The following is a 15,996-nucleotide window of genomic DNA, read 5'->3' on the forward strand; positions in this document are numbered from 1 at the left end:
ATCAAATAATCGAAATTACAAAACTGCAGAGATTTCCAACATGGAGAGCACGGGACCAAGTCTTCAAGTCATGAGGTATTTATTATGGTTATTGAGATCGTGAATATCTAAAATTATGTTAACTTGATGAGGTTTTGACGTGTTTCATATTCACCAAGTCTATTTAAATTATTTGTTCGATTTATCCATAACACTTAAGGCTTAATCAGAACATCACAACAGTGGAAAATAATAATTCAATAGACTCCGCTGTCAAGCAAGATAAATGGCTCAGAGAAACTGAAGGTAAAATAAAAATAAGAGATGCCTGTGTTTGCATTTTGTGTTTTCAATACTGTTGAAAAATGTATTATGAAAAATGGCATATTGGGGGCATTATTATTATGAAGCATTTGATTTTTAGTTTTGCAAATACACTGATGAATTATAAATGAATATATGAAATATTTTCTTCCTCATATTGTTGTGATGACATTTTTTCAGTAATGAAGAGTCCAGTTGGCGAGTGTTCAAGACTTTGCTTACATTTACAATAATGATGATCACCCTCCCAGTTGGGATGTACTTTGTCAGCAAAAACATGGTGTTTGAAGGCAAGTTATTTAAACCTTATTGTAGAATATTCAATAACATCTTAAAACAGTAGTGTAAGTGGTAAAGATATATATATATATAATCAAGTGCATTGTCTTCAAGGAAAAGGGGCAAAAATTGCTCATTAAAAAGTTTGTTATTTAAGATGATGATAATTCATGTTTATAATTTCAATTTTACCTTAGGTATGCTGGGTGTGGAGACCAGCCGTGCCCTTATCTATTCTGCAGGGGTGGCAGTTTTGATGGTGCATATAATATTAGGATTATTCATATATGTTGCATGGACAGAAGGAGGGAAACCTCCACAAGAAAGGGAATACAAATTGGATTAACTGAAGATGCAGTCTTCTCATAGTCCACGCATTGGAAATTACCATATATCATGTATATAATAAATCAACTGTCATTATGCATGTATATAAAGTACAGACAGCTAATATTATATATTGAGACTGAAATGTTAAACTTGGGGAACCAGGGATTATGGTGTCACATGGGAGTTGAATGGATGTGGTAAACCTGTGTATTGTGAACCTGTTGTGGTGTCAGTTTAGACGTTGTTAACATTAGGAAAAGAACAGCTAATGATGCGATAAAAAGAGCAGAGATGTTTTTTTTAATGTTACAGTATAGCATTGACATTGTAAGTGTAACAAAATTTTATGCAACAAGGGTTCAAAACAAGTGCTGGAACAATGTATCTAAACTGTAACTGACTCTTTAAAGTTTAAAATCAGCACTGGTATAAGCTGCTCACTTGACAAGCTGTGTGGACTGAAAAGTTGCATTGACACTGTCAGCAGAATTTTTCTGGTGATCTACCAGAACTTTCATTATCTCAAAAAAGTTGTCATTGTGGTATGCTCAGGTTTCTTTCCCATGTCTTGTAGATAATGTTTCGTCTTTATACAAAAGATACTTTTACTGGATGAAGCACATTGATTTTCTGAAATGTTTATGCAGTGTGTTGCAGCGCTTTATGTTAAATACATGTACAGTGTGTATATACTAAATAGAAATGTCAGGTGAATGTTTTCGGGGATACAATAGAATGCAATTTGTTCTCTCAGCTTTGACACATACAAAATACTTGCCCATTCAGGACATGCGCTTTCATTTTATTTATTTTTTTTTGCAACACCAAGCACACTGGACTTAAATCCCATGCCATTAGCAAGATGTCAGATATTATTTACCATGCAAACTATTGATGGAAAGTATGTGCATGTTCTCATGTTTTCTTGTAATGTTCAAATACTAATATGAATTGATATAAATTGGAAAGAACATTTCAGGATGTCATGGAACTTTTTATTTGTATTTGCTCTGAATAAATGTGGCAATACATTCTTAATGTTTTATTAACTTCTAACTTAAAAAAAAAAAAAGAAAAAAAAAAACTTGCACAAAATTTAATTAAGAGGGGAAAGTTTTACAATACATACAAGATACCTTGGCACAGAGAGAATAACCAAAGCATGGTTTTGCAGAAAAAAAGGAAGTTCTTATAACAAATTCATACATTAAACAAACTTATAATCAAATTGTACAACAAATGGATGTCAACTTTTTCACATTTGCTGCTACGATTTCATCTACATTGCACCCCAATTACAACCTGAACTAAGTGAAATTTGTTTTGTTCATCTAATTTAGCACCACTTTTTGTATCAACATTACACTTTTTAACAACTATAGTTAAGTTATAAAGTTGCTTTCTTTTAAAAAAGAAATTTGTCCTGACCAGATAATGGAAGATAATGCATACAAAAACCATCTGTCCCGAGTACACACATGACCTTTAGTGAACACTGTACGGATATAAAATTGGCAGTCAGTACTACAGTAACTCATAACAAAACATATACAATTTGCAGTGAAATAACAGGTCATGATTTCACGGAGTTTCTTTTTTCATTTGGAGAAGTCAAAAAGTTATAAGAAAAATGCATTATATAAAGAATTGATTGTCAGAGTAAGTAAGTGTCGGTTCCAAATCATTTTTTAATTTAAAAATAATTCAAGAACAAATAACAGCCTCTTACAGAATAGAAATACTTGCAATTTGGCAATTTCTGTAACTAAAGAGACATCTGCTATGACCTCTCTAGAATGCCAATTGAGCCATGACACTGGCACTATATTCTTGCACCATTTTTTTTCATTCCTGTGTTTAACAGTATAATTGTGATCTCCATAGTCAAAGTTCACAGTCTTCTTGTCCCATGATTTACGACTCTATCGTAGCCCAGTTTGCTGTCCCAGACTAACTCCCCTCCTATGTATGTAGCCTAAAATTAATAAAAGATGCATGTTAGGTTACACATATTATGGCACACATAATTCTTTTAGGCAATAGGCTTCAAATTCAATTTTACTTTTCTCCTGTAACTCGGTCCTCTTCTATACAACTTTAAATATGAAGGCATATGGAGTATTTTATTTGTTATATCAAAACAAATAGTTTTGTGTTTGACAAACAGTTTTTCAAACTTAAATATACTGGCTGTAATATACAGTGACATTTAGGGGCATGGCCTTATACTTCAACTTGAATCGAGTTCAAATGTGACCTACAAAAATGCTTTCAGATATATTTTAAACTGAAGGGGTAATAAGTAAATTCTGTTGTACAAAAAGGGAAAACTATCAAAACCAAATAAAAATTGCTTTAATAAAGTATGAAAAAATATTCTCAATGCCTTCAAAAAACTATCAAATATATGCACTCATTTTCTGGGGAAATTGGCAAAAGTGAGGGGTGGGTCAACCCACCCAAAAATTTCATTAAAATCCTAGTTTAAATCATACCAGTAAGTTCAGGCTGTCGTCAAGCATCACAAAGTCGGCATCAGTGCCATAATCAAGTGAGCCCTTTCTGTCCGTGATCTTCAGAAGTCTGGCTGGATGTAGAGAGGCAGACTCCAATGCATCCACCATAGTGCACTCTGTAGCTTCATAGAAGTACTTCACACACTGGTTCATAGTGGCTATGCTGGAACATGCAGATTTTGGTGATTACTGTATGTCAAAGTGGGTGGGAAGAAACACAGGATGGTAGGAATAATCTCTTTTTGACATTCTGTTAAATTATAAATCTAAAAGTCATTTATTTTAAGGCTTTGCTAGAAAAACTAATAAAAGTTTACTCCTTTTCACCAATTTAGTGCTTAATATTTAAACCAAACAATTTAAGTGTTCCACATATGAAGGGGAATATATGTCAGGATGAGGCTTTAAATGGGGTATTTACGGCTTAGTTATAGGTTTTGAAGTAAGGGTTATATTCAAAGCATTAGTCACAAAATCAAAGTGAACAAAGTGCAACACTTGTAGCTTTTCCTTAAATTCTGTTACTAGTAAATATTGAGCTTTTCAGGACTACTAAACAAGCAAAAAAAAAAAAAAAAAAAAAACTTCCGAGATATTATTTTGTTAGTAACCATCAAACAAGTGCCTTAGTCTACAGCAAAACTCAGAAATATATGTCAGGGTAATAACTCTGATTTGGAAATTCTATCAGTTGCGGCATCTTCTATCAGTTGGAGTCTTTGCCTGATGAATTTACAAAACTGCAGTTGCCACCATGACATATATACATCTGTATACAGACAGTACACACACAAATTTAACTTAAAGAGGAAAACAATACCGCAATGCTAAATAACATAAAACTTGTACTAGGATAGTATGACTATGGCAGGGATGTATATTGCAAATCACAAAGCATGCAGGTTATATTTTTCTCAGGCCACTTCAATTCTTGTTCCAAGTATGTCAGACTGTGCCTTCAGAACTTACAACTATTTTGATGCAATATGCTTATGATTTAAGGCTATGATAGCAAATACTTGCCAAAGAAGTATTTCAATATTTTCTTACTTAGTCCCAAAAGAAGTGTCAGATTTAGTGGTTGGGCTTACTGATTTCTTGAAAAATGCTTTAACTAACTCTTCATTCAAGAGGATTATTGGTCAAAAAAGCTACCGTAGGAGTGTCAAATTAGGTCAAGGGTGCCAACATGATGGATATATCTGCTTTTGCTGTGTGCTATAGTCTCTCACCTCCCACACAGTGTATCTGTGCCTGCAATGAGAGCTCTTTTATCCTGGATTTCAATCATTTGTGTTCCAGTGCGATGTGTACCACTGGGCAGTCCCATTGCAGCTACAGCATCTGTAACCAACACTGAGCCTGCAACAGGGAAAGCAGGAACTGAGACAGGGGAAGCAGGGCACCCTATCTTAAAGGAACCCCAGTAGAAAGTTGGTCATAACCTAAAGACCCAAATTTTTTTTTCTATTTCAACCCAGGATAAAACTGTTGTAGTCCATTGTTATACAGTATTAGTTCTTTTAACTTTTTTTGCAAAACAGGGGCGGTATCTCTAACACCCCATTTCTATGGATTTTTAGATCAATCTATCCCTGTGGGGAGTCTCACTAGATTACTGTCAGCTTGGCCGGCTTAAGCATCTATCCCGCCTATTAAAAGCTGTAAGGGGGTAATTAACTATGGTTACCGCTCGGCTGACTGCAATTTAGCGTGAACCCCCAGGGAGTTAGGTCGATCTAAATCTTAATCTCTAGATCGATCTAAATCTCAGGGAAAGCACCCTAAGTGGAATACTACTTCACTTATCTTGGGTCAAAATATTCTAGAGTTTTCGGTCTTTATGTTAAAACCAACTTTCAAAGTATTTAAGTTCTTTAGTGAAACTTATATATAGGTTCACTCCACTATGATAAATTTTAGCCACATGCTTAACACATTTTTATTTCAAATTGTTTGAAAATGAAAAACTATTAACTAATTTTTGCCAAAATGTTCACGAGCTCAAAATTTTGAACCCAACACTTACAGGAGCGGATTGAGGATGTCTTCTGGGTCTTCCAGAAGACGATCAGATTTTCAAGTTTACATTGACGGGTACCTAATTTTTTCTGTCTGAAGACAGTCAAAATAGAGGATGGATCAACAAAGATAATTTGGAAAACTGTCAGAAAATATCTCTGGATCCGCCTCTGATTTATAATGTAAAAAATTATATCCTGGGGGAGTCAAGGGGGAGAACCAAACCAACTGTGCTACTGGTGGTGATACCACATAACTGGCAGATATAATAGCAACTCAATAATGGGAACAGTTATTAGTAATACTAGTGTCATCTATTACACCAAATTTAAGCCACAGCTGACACATAATGATGTACAACATCATATATTTATATGTTTTAGAAGCAAATAAACTGCACAATTTTCCCAATAAATATATCCTCAAGGAAGTTTTAGGGCAGTTTGTTTCCTCCCTCAGCAATCTTTTCAAGAACAAATGGCAGATTCATCTCCCACTCCTTACAAAATAGGCAGGAAAGGCACAGAAGAGCACAGAATATCCCATATACATAGCAATGCATCTTTTTAAAAATATTTCTATCACAGCTTGGCAGGGGGTGAACGGTTGGGTGGTGAGGGAGGAAAAAAAATGCCCCCACCCCTTTCTGGAAATCCTGATCTGCCTCTGCCCATGGGGATAAGGGGTGGTGTGTAGCACATGAAAAGCATGCATGGGAATTTTGGAATGCAAAACTAATGCAAAAACTGAAATAAAATATCTACAGCACACTGAAATACTGGTCTGCATCAATGTTCACAAAAAAGAAAATTGAATTCTGCAAAAACATAAAAGCATATGTTAGTAAATTAGTTCTAGCAATGCACAAGCACAAAAGCCAAACCTACGAGTCAACAATACAGTGGAAATGTCAGTACATGATAAGTACCAGTTTTTAGCTTCATCTCTCAGCAAAAATATCCAATTCAAAAGTAGATTCAACTTTGCGACATGCCACATACTTCACAACATACCTGACTAAGATCAACATATAAGCTACTCATCAATTTCCATGGATGACAATTACACAATTACATGCAGTCACCAAACTATTTTTCTCATTCAAAAACATTCAAATTGCCAATTGTGATGCCAAGTTGTATGCAATGAAATATTTTACCAAACTGGTGAAAAACTGAAATAATATTTTGCTATGGCTGCCAGCAAAGTATATATGCTTGATTATTCTTGCAGGTTGAAGCTCAAGCGTTTATCTGACAATATCCATGTGAACCTAAGTGAGCAACAAGCAAAGAAATGCTGCTGGCTGCTTCTGATCTGACTACCTCCCACATAGTGTTTCTGTCCCAGCAATCATTGCCTTTTTATTCCTGATCTCTATGAGTTGTGGACCTATTTGGTGCTGGCCACTGGGGAAACCCATGGCTGCAATTGCATCTGTTACAAGAACTAAACCTGTAATGTGAATATTGTCATTCTTTATTAGCACTTTATACACCTGGTCCAGCTTGGTCTTAGGTCTCTCAATTGTACTGGGTTAAAATTAGAACATACATGAATGAGGCAGTTATCTTCAAATTCAGATACAGTAAATACATTGTTTTCTAATTTTCCTTTAAAATAAAAACCTGTCTTATGAAGTACAAAGCAATAATTTTCTTGTTCATTTTAACTTACTAACATTGGGCCACACCTTGTATTATGACAAGCTCCATCAGTACAATCAATTATGACATGCTGTCAACAGTCACATTTGGCATACTGCCCCTTTTCAGTTTCACCCAAACTATGCACCTCTGGGGCATGTAACAGTTATGTTGTGAGAAAAGTCACATCCAAAATACTGCACCTTTGGTGTGTGCCATATTGTGAAATATATCACCCCTACCACATACTAACTGTACCTTTGGCATGTGTCCTGTGAGCTATTCTTTCTGCACAGGGGTTAGTATGAATCCCATCAGATATGATACCATAATAAATTATCCTCAAGTCAGGAGGATGCTTATAACTGGCCAATAATCCTACCAGGTGGGGATCTCTGTGATGAAACTAAAACATTGAAATTACAATGGCTATAATATATTATTTTTTACTAATTTAAGACAGGAAAGAATTGCACTCTAATTTTATTACATTCATTAGTATATATCATAATTATACTGTTATCTATTTATAAGTTATATTATCCTCTGACAAACACAAGGTTTTTTTCACTTACAGGCAACATAGCATTGAACAAATGAGTAATGAAGGAAGCTCCATGTTTTACAGCCTCCTCTCCTTGAGACAAACTGGCCATGGAGTGACCTGAAATATGATAAACACAACTACAAACTTATTCAAATCTGGGATATAACACATATACATATCTTAACATAAGATGACATTATGTAATTTATGTCAGTTGACACAGATATAATGTCCTTCTTGACAGGTGACAGTTCTGCAATTTATTTGGTATAATGGCATCATTGCTCCCTGAAACACCTATAGCTGGAGAGAAATATTTGAATATGGCAGTGATAGTATTTTCTGCCCTTTTTTCTCTCTTTCTCTCTTCTTCACCAATAAATTCGAAGGTATTTTTAGATGATATGTCCTTCTTGACAGGTGACAGTTCCGCAATTATTTGACAAAGTGGCACCATTGTTCTCTGAAACACCTTCATATCACATTTTATGTACGTTTTATATTGAATTCAGAATCGGTAATTTATAAATCATAATCAGATCTTCAAAAATCAACCTTTAGCCATTTTGTTTTACAAAACCCATTCTGTTTGGATGAAATATTGATGACAGACCAGAACTGCAATAAACTGAAAGACACCCACCTAATGAAACCACCACTCCTCTATCAACAAATTCTCTGATAACATCAAGGCTCCTTGGGAGCTCTGGAGCTAAGGTAACAATTCTTACTGAACTGATGTCATGGTACATGTCCAACACATCACTGAAACCATTGTCATAGGTGGCCATGTTCTCCAGCAGATGTGCACCACGTTTTTCTTTACTTATAAAGGGACCTTCTACATGAACGCCTGAAACAAAACTGAAAACTTTATTGAAACATGTCATTATTAGCACCCTTGCCTATAGTGATATATATCAAGTAGGGTATCATAATTCACACAGTGCACTCTTCACAAAGGATGTATCTTTAATGAAATTATTTTCACATTTTTAATGGAGATCCTATCACAATAATTATTCAAAGAGTGTAGCCTTACCTAATATCTCTGCTCCATCTCTGCCGCCAGCTTTTATTTTGATTTTTGGCAATACCTACAATAATCAAGTTTTTAAATCAATATATTATTTCTCAAATACACGTCTTCCTTTCTACCTTAAAGGCTTAGACTTTAGGGCTAATTTTTTGAGTGTCACAATAAGGCAGCTTAATATATATATATATATCTATGAATGGCCATTGTCAGACTAATTTTAAATATGCCATGCTTGGAACAGTAATGATATGTAAGATCTGATAAGGGATTTCAGTTGTGATTCAGAAAATGTCTTTCTACAGTGTTTTGAATGAATAAATAAAACAAAGTGGGCATTTGGGATGAGGGTAATTCACAGGTATATTTAAAATGTGATCAAAATCTTAACACGGAGTATTTAACACCATTGCCATTAAGTTACTGTGTCCTTATACATACTTCACAGATAACTGTTTTATTAAATTAATTTATGAAATTAACTATAAAATTAGTTTTCGGGACAATTTTATGAAATTGTTACGGCATAGAATAAAGCAGATAAGCAGACTATAAAGCAAATCAGATAATAAGCCTTTTATTGTCACTTCAAAAGTAATCAGGTCTACTCAATACTAAGTGCAAAACTATTTGCCATCAATTTGGCTCTTTGCTTTTCTATTGACCCCATGATAATTGATAACCATAAGTTTTCAAGATCACTATAGCCTTCATAAATACATAAAGTAGGACCAAATCAGAAGCTAGTTGGGAAAAGTTTGCCACTGAAACATACACAGAATAATGCAATTTGGCAAAGGCCATGAAATGCATTTAATTTTTATCCAATTTGTCATCAATGAAAATGACTTAATCTGAGACATTTCTAAATGCACACTGCTGTGGTTAACTGGTATCATCTCACCTTTTTATAGACCTCCTTTGAACTGCTGATGATGGTTGGACAAAAGGATGTGCAGCCATGTTGGAGAATCCCTTTGGCTACTTTCTGTACTCCTCCTTCTATGTCATCAAAGTTGGAAGAGAAGTCAATGCCAAAACCGCCTGCAGACAAAAGCATACTGTATAACATGACAATATAAACAGCATCAATAACTTCTGTTTATAGCCAATTTTCTTATTTATTTATTTATTTACTCAATTTCAAGTGTTATCTTAATCCAATTTATCATATTTCAAAATCCAGTAGTTAAAGGTGAGAGGAGTGCAGTTTTTTTTAAGTAAATTACTTTCCACTGTTTTGTCACTGTGCCTGTGTGTGTGTGCGTGTACTTCTGACTTGGCCTATAATTTTTTTGCAAAGTTAACATTTAAAGATACATGTACCAGTATAAACTTACCATTAATTTGGACATCAATGAATCCAGGTGCAATGATGGCATTTTTACAATCAACTTGAAAGTCTGCATAACCCTTTTCTACATAAAACAGTTTCTCAGGGTCAATGATCTTTCCATCTCGCACCCACAAATCTTCCACAAATATACTATGATTACGGAGTATTCTGCAGTTTTTGAACTGGAATATGTGTCCATCTGATACTGTCTTATTCCCCGGCATTCTGTTCTACAAAATGTCACCACTGTTCATAATGAGGTAGCTGTTCTTTTGTAGGCAAATATCCTGGTCAATGGTATGTCTCAGAGGTAGGTGTCAATATCTCACTGTTCAGTCAGACTGTACAAAATATAAATGCTTTTGTCAATAGCTAGTATGTGTAAGAAAAAATCAATCTGACATAAAGACAATTAAGGAACCTTATAACAAAGAGTGTGTGAAAGAGAGCTTGTGGTAACGATTGTTATTATAGACAAAAATGAATGCCTTAAGTTCTCAGCAATTAGCACTGAAACAACCAAAATAACGTACCGAGGTTCAACTTTCTCAGTTTTCGGTCTGAAGTGCCAGATATTGCGGTAAGTACATAGCATGAAACTTTGAAAGGCCGAAAATGAGGGAAAAAAAGGTTCAACAGCGATATGCATGATTTTGTACTAGTTTGTCGTAAACAGTGTTCTTTTTTCTGCCTACATTGCTTACACAAAATATAATGATAAAGTTGAGCCATCTGAACAGTAAAAAAACAAAGATACATTTCAAATAGGGATAATACAATCCAATGAATGGAAAAGATATTCTCACCACCATAATCAGCTGACTCCCACCAAAACAATACCACGTGATCTGGAATTTCAATATAAGCTGAACTATGAATAGCTTTCTTTTACTTTCAAAAATATCAAGATGGCTCATGGATCCCAGTTGGAAACAAAACATCGAATTGGAAGCATTTCATCAAAATAAATCGTTGTTTTAAATAATGGTTTCTATTTAACAAACACACACATTTGACAGGTGCCCCGTGAACGGTTACATCGGTCTGTATTCGTTTTCCTTTATTGTAGCTAAGGTCATGCTGATTTTTTAGTTTACAAATGGCGACCGAAGTTGACGAATTTGATTTGGAGCGGCTTAGAGCCGAGATTCAACAAGAGAAGCAGATGAGGTAGGTGGAATGACTTAAATAACTTAAGGGTTTGTATGCAAAATTGCGCTTCAATCATTACTGTTTTCAGATTCTGCTTTTTGTACCCTGTGTTGATGACCCCGTAAATCATCTTTGTAACGTGTACGTGTACAATGTTAGTTGTGCATGTTTCTTGCCTCCGTTTTCGACCTTATTAGCTATGCATATACGCTGTGCTATGAGACATATTTATTTGTTTGGCAACTTGCGTATTTTAGCAGGGTACTTGTATCAGTGAAGTTATCAGTTATAATTATAAGCAAAAAGGGGCAGCAACTATGTGCAGTGTACATGTACTACTACAGTAGTGTTACGGTCACATTATTTAATATTATTTAATACTCCGTATACAGAAAGAGCAGTGATTTGAATTCATCATTTTACAGAGAAATGCTGGACCAATCCTCAGCAGAACTCAAACTTACTGTCCAAGAACTGGAAAAAAGGTTTGACACTATTGATGACGAAGGGAATGAGTGGAAGACACGCTACGAGACACAGGTTGAAATGAATCAACAGCTAGAAAAACAGGTTCTGGTTTTGCAAGAGAAAGCAGATGAAGCAAGGAAAACGTTGAAAGAAGGTATTTTCCCTTTTGCTTACAGTAAGCATATATACTAATATGAGCATTTATTCAGTGAGTGTTTCAACATTTGAATTTAATTTTAGGGACAAACAAGTTATTCACTCCTCCTTTGCCCAAATAAAATTGCATTCATTTGCCATCTCTCACTAAAAGGGACAAGCAGCTTAATATCTGAATCACAGGGATAATAAAAAATACCCAAATCGCATCTTTTTTTTCTACAAAGGTATGGCCTGTGTTCTTTGTTTACACATCTTTGCATTTCAACTGTCCAAGACACAACTGGATATTGACAATCTGCTACACTGATAATAATCAGGTTCAAAATCACTGAACAGCAATAGTCCTTGATCGGAAGACTGAACAATATTTAAATTGTTGAATCTCTGTATTTCAGGTAAAACGGCAAAGGATCCCAGTAGACAGGCAGTAAGCTTAAAGCAAGGGGATGATTTTAATGATGTAAGTATATAGTTTTATTACTCTTTGATCTCTGAATGCAGTAATTAATAAAATGGTAAGGGAACATGTCATAGTGTCTGATTGACACTTTGGCCTTAAACAATGGTGCTTTTCAGTATGAGTTATAAACATGTCTAAGTGACAGAAAATGTAAATGGCTGTTTATAAATTAAAACCATTTTAGAAATAGCAGACAACTATTTTTTGGAAAAAAAATGTGTGAATGAATTAACAACCATTATAAAAATAAATAACCTTATTGGGGTTGCAAAATACTTGGTTAAAATATGAAATATGGTGTGAAATAGTGCATGTATTTGATTTGATATTTTTCAGTGCAGAAAAAGTATAATTTGCATTTAAATATGCAAAAAATAATGCTATGCAAAATTGCCCTCTTTAGCCACAATATTTTAATAGCACTGAGTACTTTTTTGTTTCAGGCCAATCCACACACAGTAAAACAGATGGAGAGGGAGAAGCAAAGCTTGAACAGCCAACTGAGAGACCTAGAATGGAGACTGGATCAAGAATCAAAGGTATGTTCTTTCTTATATGGACTTTGATTAACTGAAATGAATACATTTTTGACAGTAGCATGATTAAACAGAAGGCATCAAACAGCGTGACAATTAAGTTTCAAAAACACTGTTTAATATTGGTTTTTAATCCAAAAACTTCTATTTAAACATCTTCATAGTAGAACCACCTTGCACACGTTTTTATATCTTTTCATTTTTTTTAGATAATTGATTTTTTTAAGTACTTTTACATTGACAAACTATTCCTAATTTAAAAGTGATGTTAACAATTTTTCTGAGAGAAACTTTTGAAAAGTAAGTTTTGGATATCTGAAGTTTGATTATGATTTTCTTCAGGCATACCATAAAGCAAATGATGAACGCAAACAGTATGTGACAGAAATCAACATGGCTAAGTACCAGGTAGAACACATTAAGAAGGCAGGGTATAAGGAAGGGGAACAATCTCCAAGGTAAACTGGCCAGTTAAAATTTCTCTAGCTCTAAATTTTAATCATTAAGACCATTTGCACATAACTAACTCGAACACAGTCAAAAATGACTGCAGTTGTGTTTTCCTTCACTTTAATATGTCTAGCATTTCAGTATCGTCTCATTTTTACCGCCAAATCTTTCACAGCAAGTAGCCACACTAAGGGTAGGGTAATTAACAGATAACAACCCTCTTGTTTTGCAGGAACATCCCATCAGACCGCAGAATACTAGATCCACAGAAAGGGCCCATCAAGAAAACTGCTGCTGTCAAAAGTTTGCCTAAGTTAGACAGTGAGCAGTGAGAGGGGCCCTACTTTCTCCCAGCTTCTTACCATTGTGCCATATACTGGGAAGTCTAATCCGTCCTTTTGGATTATCAAACATTCCATATGTCATCAGGAATTCCCAATATCTTATTTGCTTTGATTTGATTTTCTTTATTTTGTTAATAATGTATATTGCTTAGAATGCTGCTTAAGAAATGATTTATTTTTCATCTCTTACTTTGGAACTGAACTGATGTCAACTGTTGGACACCAATGGAAGGTTTCAATATAAGATTTTTTTACATGTATTATAGTAATGTGCAGTTACATGAAGGTACAATGTTTTGTTTCCATTTTCTAGTCATATAATATATTTTGATACAATATCATATGTACTTGGAGGGTTTGAATGTATGTAAAGATTTATTGTCATATATATAGATATCTTAGATTTTGTATATCTATCTACTAGTAAACGTATTTGAATACGTCTGGAATGATTATTTATAAACAAAGTAATTTAATCATACTAATTCTTAGCATATTAGATGGTTTCAGGGAAGTTTAATGTCCTAGGTCTGTCTGTGCGTTGTCAACCTAGCTCATGTTGAGAAAAATAGTTAATGAAGCTATCAATAATTGTTATTTAATGTTAAATAGTCAGATTTATCCATGAGTATAATGCAAAATCTTTTTGCTTCCTGCATGTTGTTTTCACACATTTTGAAGTAATTTTGTGACGGAGGTAAAATTGTACAACATCTGGATTTTTCAGTGCTTTTGCTGGTCAAAAGTTATTCATATTCTTTATGTTTTGCCTCACTCATTTACGTAAATTATTACTCTAAATATTTCGCATTGTAGAATTCTTAATTTATAAAATTCTTCTAAAATATAATACTGTCGAAAGTAAAACAAATTATTTCAATATTAATTGCAGTTATATATTGTTGTGATGCTACTGATTCAGAAGTGATTTATAGTATAAAGAGTAAGTGCAATGATAATATATGATTATTTGTTTTTGACGGTGTACTTCTGTGATGGATCTAATAAAAAAAACTGATCATGTGTCGTGCCTTTTAAAATTTAAATATTTTAAAACTCTCCTTTTCAGAAACAAACACATTCAAGCTTTTATAACACCACATTCTGCAACACACATCCCACACACACTAGTTACAAAGGCTTTTAAAAACTCTACACGTTATTCACATTTGATTACTAAAACGGTCAACACTGAAACTCTTCATTGTGGATGAGAGGCACTGAGCACTCTGAGACCTGAGACTCGTTCCATTTTGTCACAAGGGCGTGGCACTAGCGGTAAAATCAATTTGTCCTCTCCCGTCTTCTGGGCTCCTTGGAATAGCAACTTACTTAAAATTCCAAGTAAAAACAACAGGACAGATTAATTAACTCTATATGTTGCACTGGTCATTCAGTCGTGTCCCAAACGCCGAACGTTATCAACTAGTATTAGATTTAAAACAACTTTCCTAAAACATTAATAATGCTGATCGCGTAAAATGCCTGACTGATAAAACTTGCATGCATATTAGTATGCATAGTCACCATAACAAAAATTGATGGCTAAAAGCTATGTGTACACATTCATTGTTGTGATAAAATCAGGATACATGTTATGTTGTGACTGTGATCGCTCGATAAATCTAAAATATACAGAGAACGATCTTAACATCTTATAAACTGTGGAAGAGCATTTTAAAAAATAATACCTTTTTTTTTCGACAGTCGAGAGACATTAATAGAGGTGTTTTTGCGATCTAATATGACGACACAAAGTAGCGTTATGTGCCGTCAGGGTATAAGCGCAAGTTACGTAAAATTCGCCTTGCGCCACGTTGACGTCACAACAAAAACTCACGTCACGTAAAAAGATCGTTTAATACAAATGTACGTTTGAAGTCATTGTCAATTCAAGATGTCAACAGTGTGTATAGGACAGGGGCCGACAGAAAAAAATATTTTCTGTAAACTCAGTGATCACTACGGAAGATGGGGATTCACTTTTCCCGAGAAGACCAAGAAGATGACGCGATTTTTGTACGAATATGTACGAGCGCAAGGTACCTACTGTTGTACAGAAGTCAATGAAAAACGCCTAAATAAAGAAACTCTTTGAAGAGTCTTATTTGTTCTACCCGTACTAATTAATAATTTGAAAACTGTTAGAAATTGATGCAGTGTTGCAAAATCCTCAATAGAAAACACCGGTGCCCTTGAATAGGCCAAGGCACTTTTTAGTATTAAAAAGCAAACATCAATAACAGCGCGTAATTTTAGAATAAGATTGAAGACGACTCTACAAAGTTTCCTTGATAGGCCTAATACAAGTGTTCAACACCTTAAATTTATTTTCAAGGTAACTATAAGCGCGTGGTAGAGCGACTGGTAGAAGACGGTCTGGATTACTACGACAAGAGTACTTCTCTACAT

General features: G+C 34.5%; 3 protein-coding genes across 5 annotated transcripts; 2 read left to right on the top strand and 1 right to left on the bottom strand.

Moving 5' to 3' along the window:
* Positions 1-3: 3 nt before the first annotated feature.
* Positions 4-1,950, top strand: LOC106157687 (vacuolar ATPase assembly integral membrane protein vma21). Its single transcript, XM_087007996.1, has 3 exons — positions 4-75; positions 484-593; positions 780-1,950. Exons 1-3 carry the CDS (start codon positions 41-43, stop codon positions 926-928), a joined length of 294 nt encoding a protein of 97 aa, XP_086864122.1. The 5' UTR covers positions 4-40; the 3' UTR covers positions 929-1,950.
* LOC106157704 (N-acetylglucosamine-6-phosphate deacetylase-like) lies at positions 1,894-10,941 on the bottom strand. Of its 3 annotated transcripts, none has more exons than XM_087007994.1 (10): positions 10,822-10,941; positions 10,020-10,356; positions 9,584-9,723; positions 8,686-8,740; positions 8,287-8,496; positions 7,672-7,760; positions 7,355-7,502; positions 4,661-4,790; positions 3,408-3,591; positions 1,894-2,887 (listed from the first exon to the last, which is right to left on the bottom strand). In XM_087007994.1, the coding sequence occupies exons 2-10, from the start codon at positions 10,237-10,239 to the stop codon at positions 2,804-2,806; spliced, it is 1,260 nt and encodes a 419-aa protein (XP_086864120.1). In that variant the 5' UTR covers positions 10,240-10,356; positions 10,822-10,941; the 3' UTR covers positions 1,894-2,803. The 3 variants fall into 3 exon arrangements, 2 of the variants coding, with proteins under 2 accessions (XP_086864120.1, XP_086864119.1); XM_087007993.1 differs by lacking the exon at positions 4,661-4,790 and adding an exon at positions 6,776-6,905; XR_015333379.1 differs by lacking the exon at positions 1,894-2,887 and adding an exon at positions 6,776-6,905 and having other exon boundaries at positions 3,426-3,591.
* An 87-nt stretch (positions 10,942-11,028) lies between these two features.
* On the top strand, positions 11,029-14,607 carry LOC106157705 (coiled-coil domain-containing protein 169). Its single transcript, XM_087007995.1, has 6 exons — positions 11,029-11,185; positions 11,593-11,789; positions 12,190-12,254; positions 12,698-12,793; positions 13,133-13,248; positions 13,473-14,607. Exons 1-6 carry the CDS (start codon positions 11,115-11,117, stop codon positions 13,570-13,572), a joined length of 645 nt encoding a protein of 214 aa, XP_086864121.1. The 5' UTR covers positions 11,029-11,114; the 3' UTR covers positions 13,573-14,607.
* The last annotated feature ends 1,389 nt before the right edge of the window (positions 14,608-15,996 follow it).

Source organism: Lingula anatina, chromosome 3 (assembly GCF_051362555.1).
Source record: "Lingula anatina isolate TDL-2025a chromosome 3, LinAna3.0, whole genome shotgun sequence".
Lineage (NCBI taxonomy): Eukaryota > Metazoa > Brachiopoda > Lingulata > Lingulida > Lingulidae > Lingula > Lingula anatina.

Bases quoted from the DNA above. Each gene is read 5' to 3' on its own strand.
- LOC106157687 (XM_087007996.1), top strand. From the start codon at position 41: ATGGAGAGCACGGGACCAAGTCTTCAAGTCATGAG. The intron at 76-483 runs GTATTTATTATG...ACATTTTTTCAG, and splicing joins CCAAGTCTTCAAGTCATGAG to TAATGAAGAGTCCAGTTGGC. The intron at 594-779 runs GCAAGTTATTTA...ATTTTACCTTAG, and splicing joins CAAAAACATGGTGTTTGAAG to GTATGCTGGGTGTGGAGACC.
- LOC106157704 (XM_087007994.1), bottom strand. From the start codon at position 10,239: ATGCCGGGGAATAAGACAGTATCAGATGGACACATATTCCAGTTCAAA. The intron at 7,503-7,671 runs GTAAGTGAAAAA...TCAATGTTTTAG, and splicing joins TGTTCAATGCTATGTTGCCT to TTTCATCACAGAGATCCCCA. The intron at 4,791-7,354 runs GTACAGTTAGTA...TCCCTGTTGCAG, and splicing joins TCACAGGACACATGCCAAAG to GCTCAGTGTTGGTTACAGAT.
- LOC106157705 (XM_087007995.1), top strand. From the start codon at position 11,115: ATGGCGACCGAAGTTGACGAATTTGATTTGGAGCGGCTTAGAGCCGAG. The intron at 11,186-11,592 runs GTAGGTGGAATG...ATCATTTTACAG, and splicing joins CAACAAGAGAAGCAGATGAG to AGAAATGCTGGACCAATCCT. The intron at 13,249-13,472 runs GTAAACTGGCCA...CTTGTTTTGCAG, and splicing joins GAAGGGGAACAATCTCCAAG to GAACATCCCATCAGACCGCA.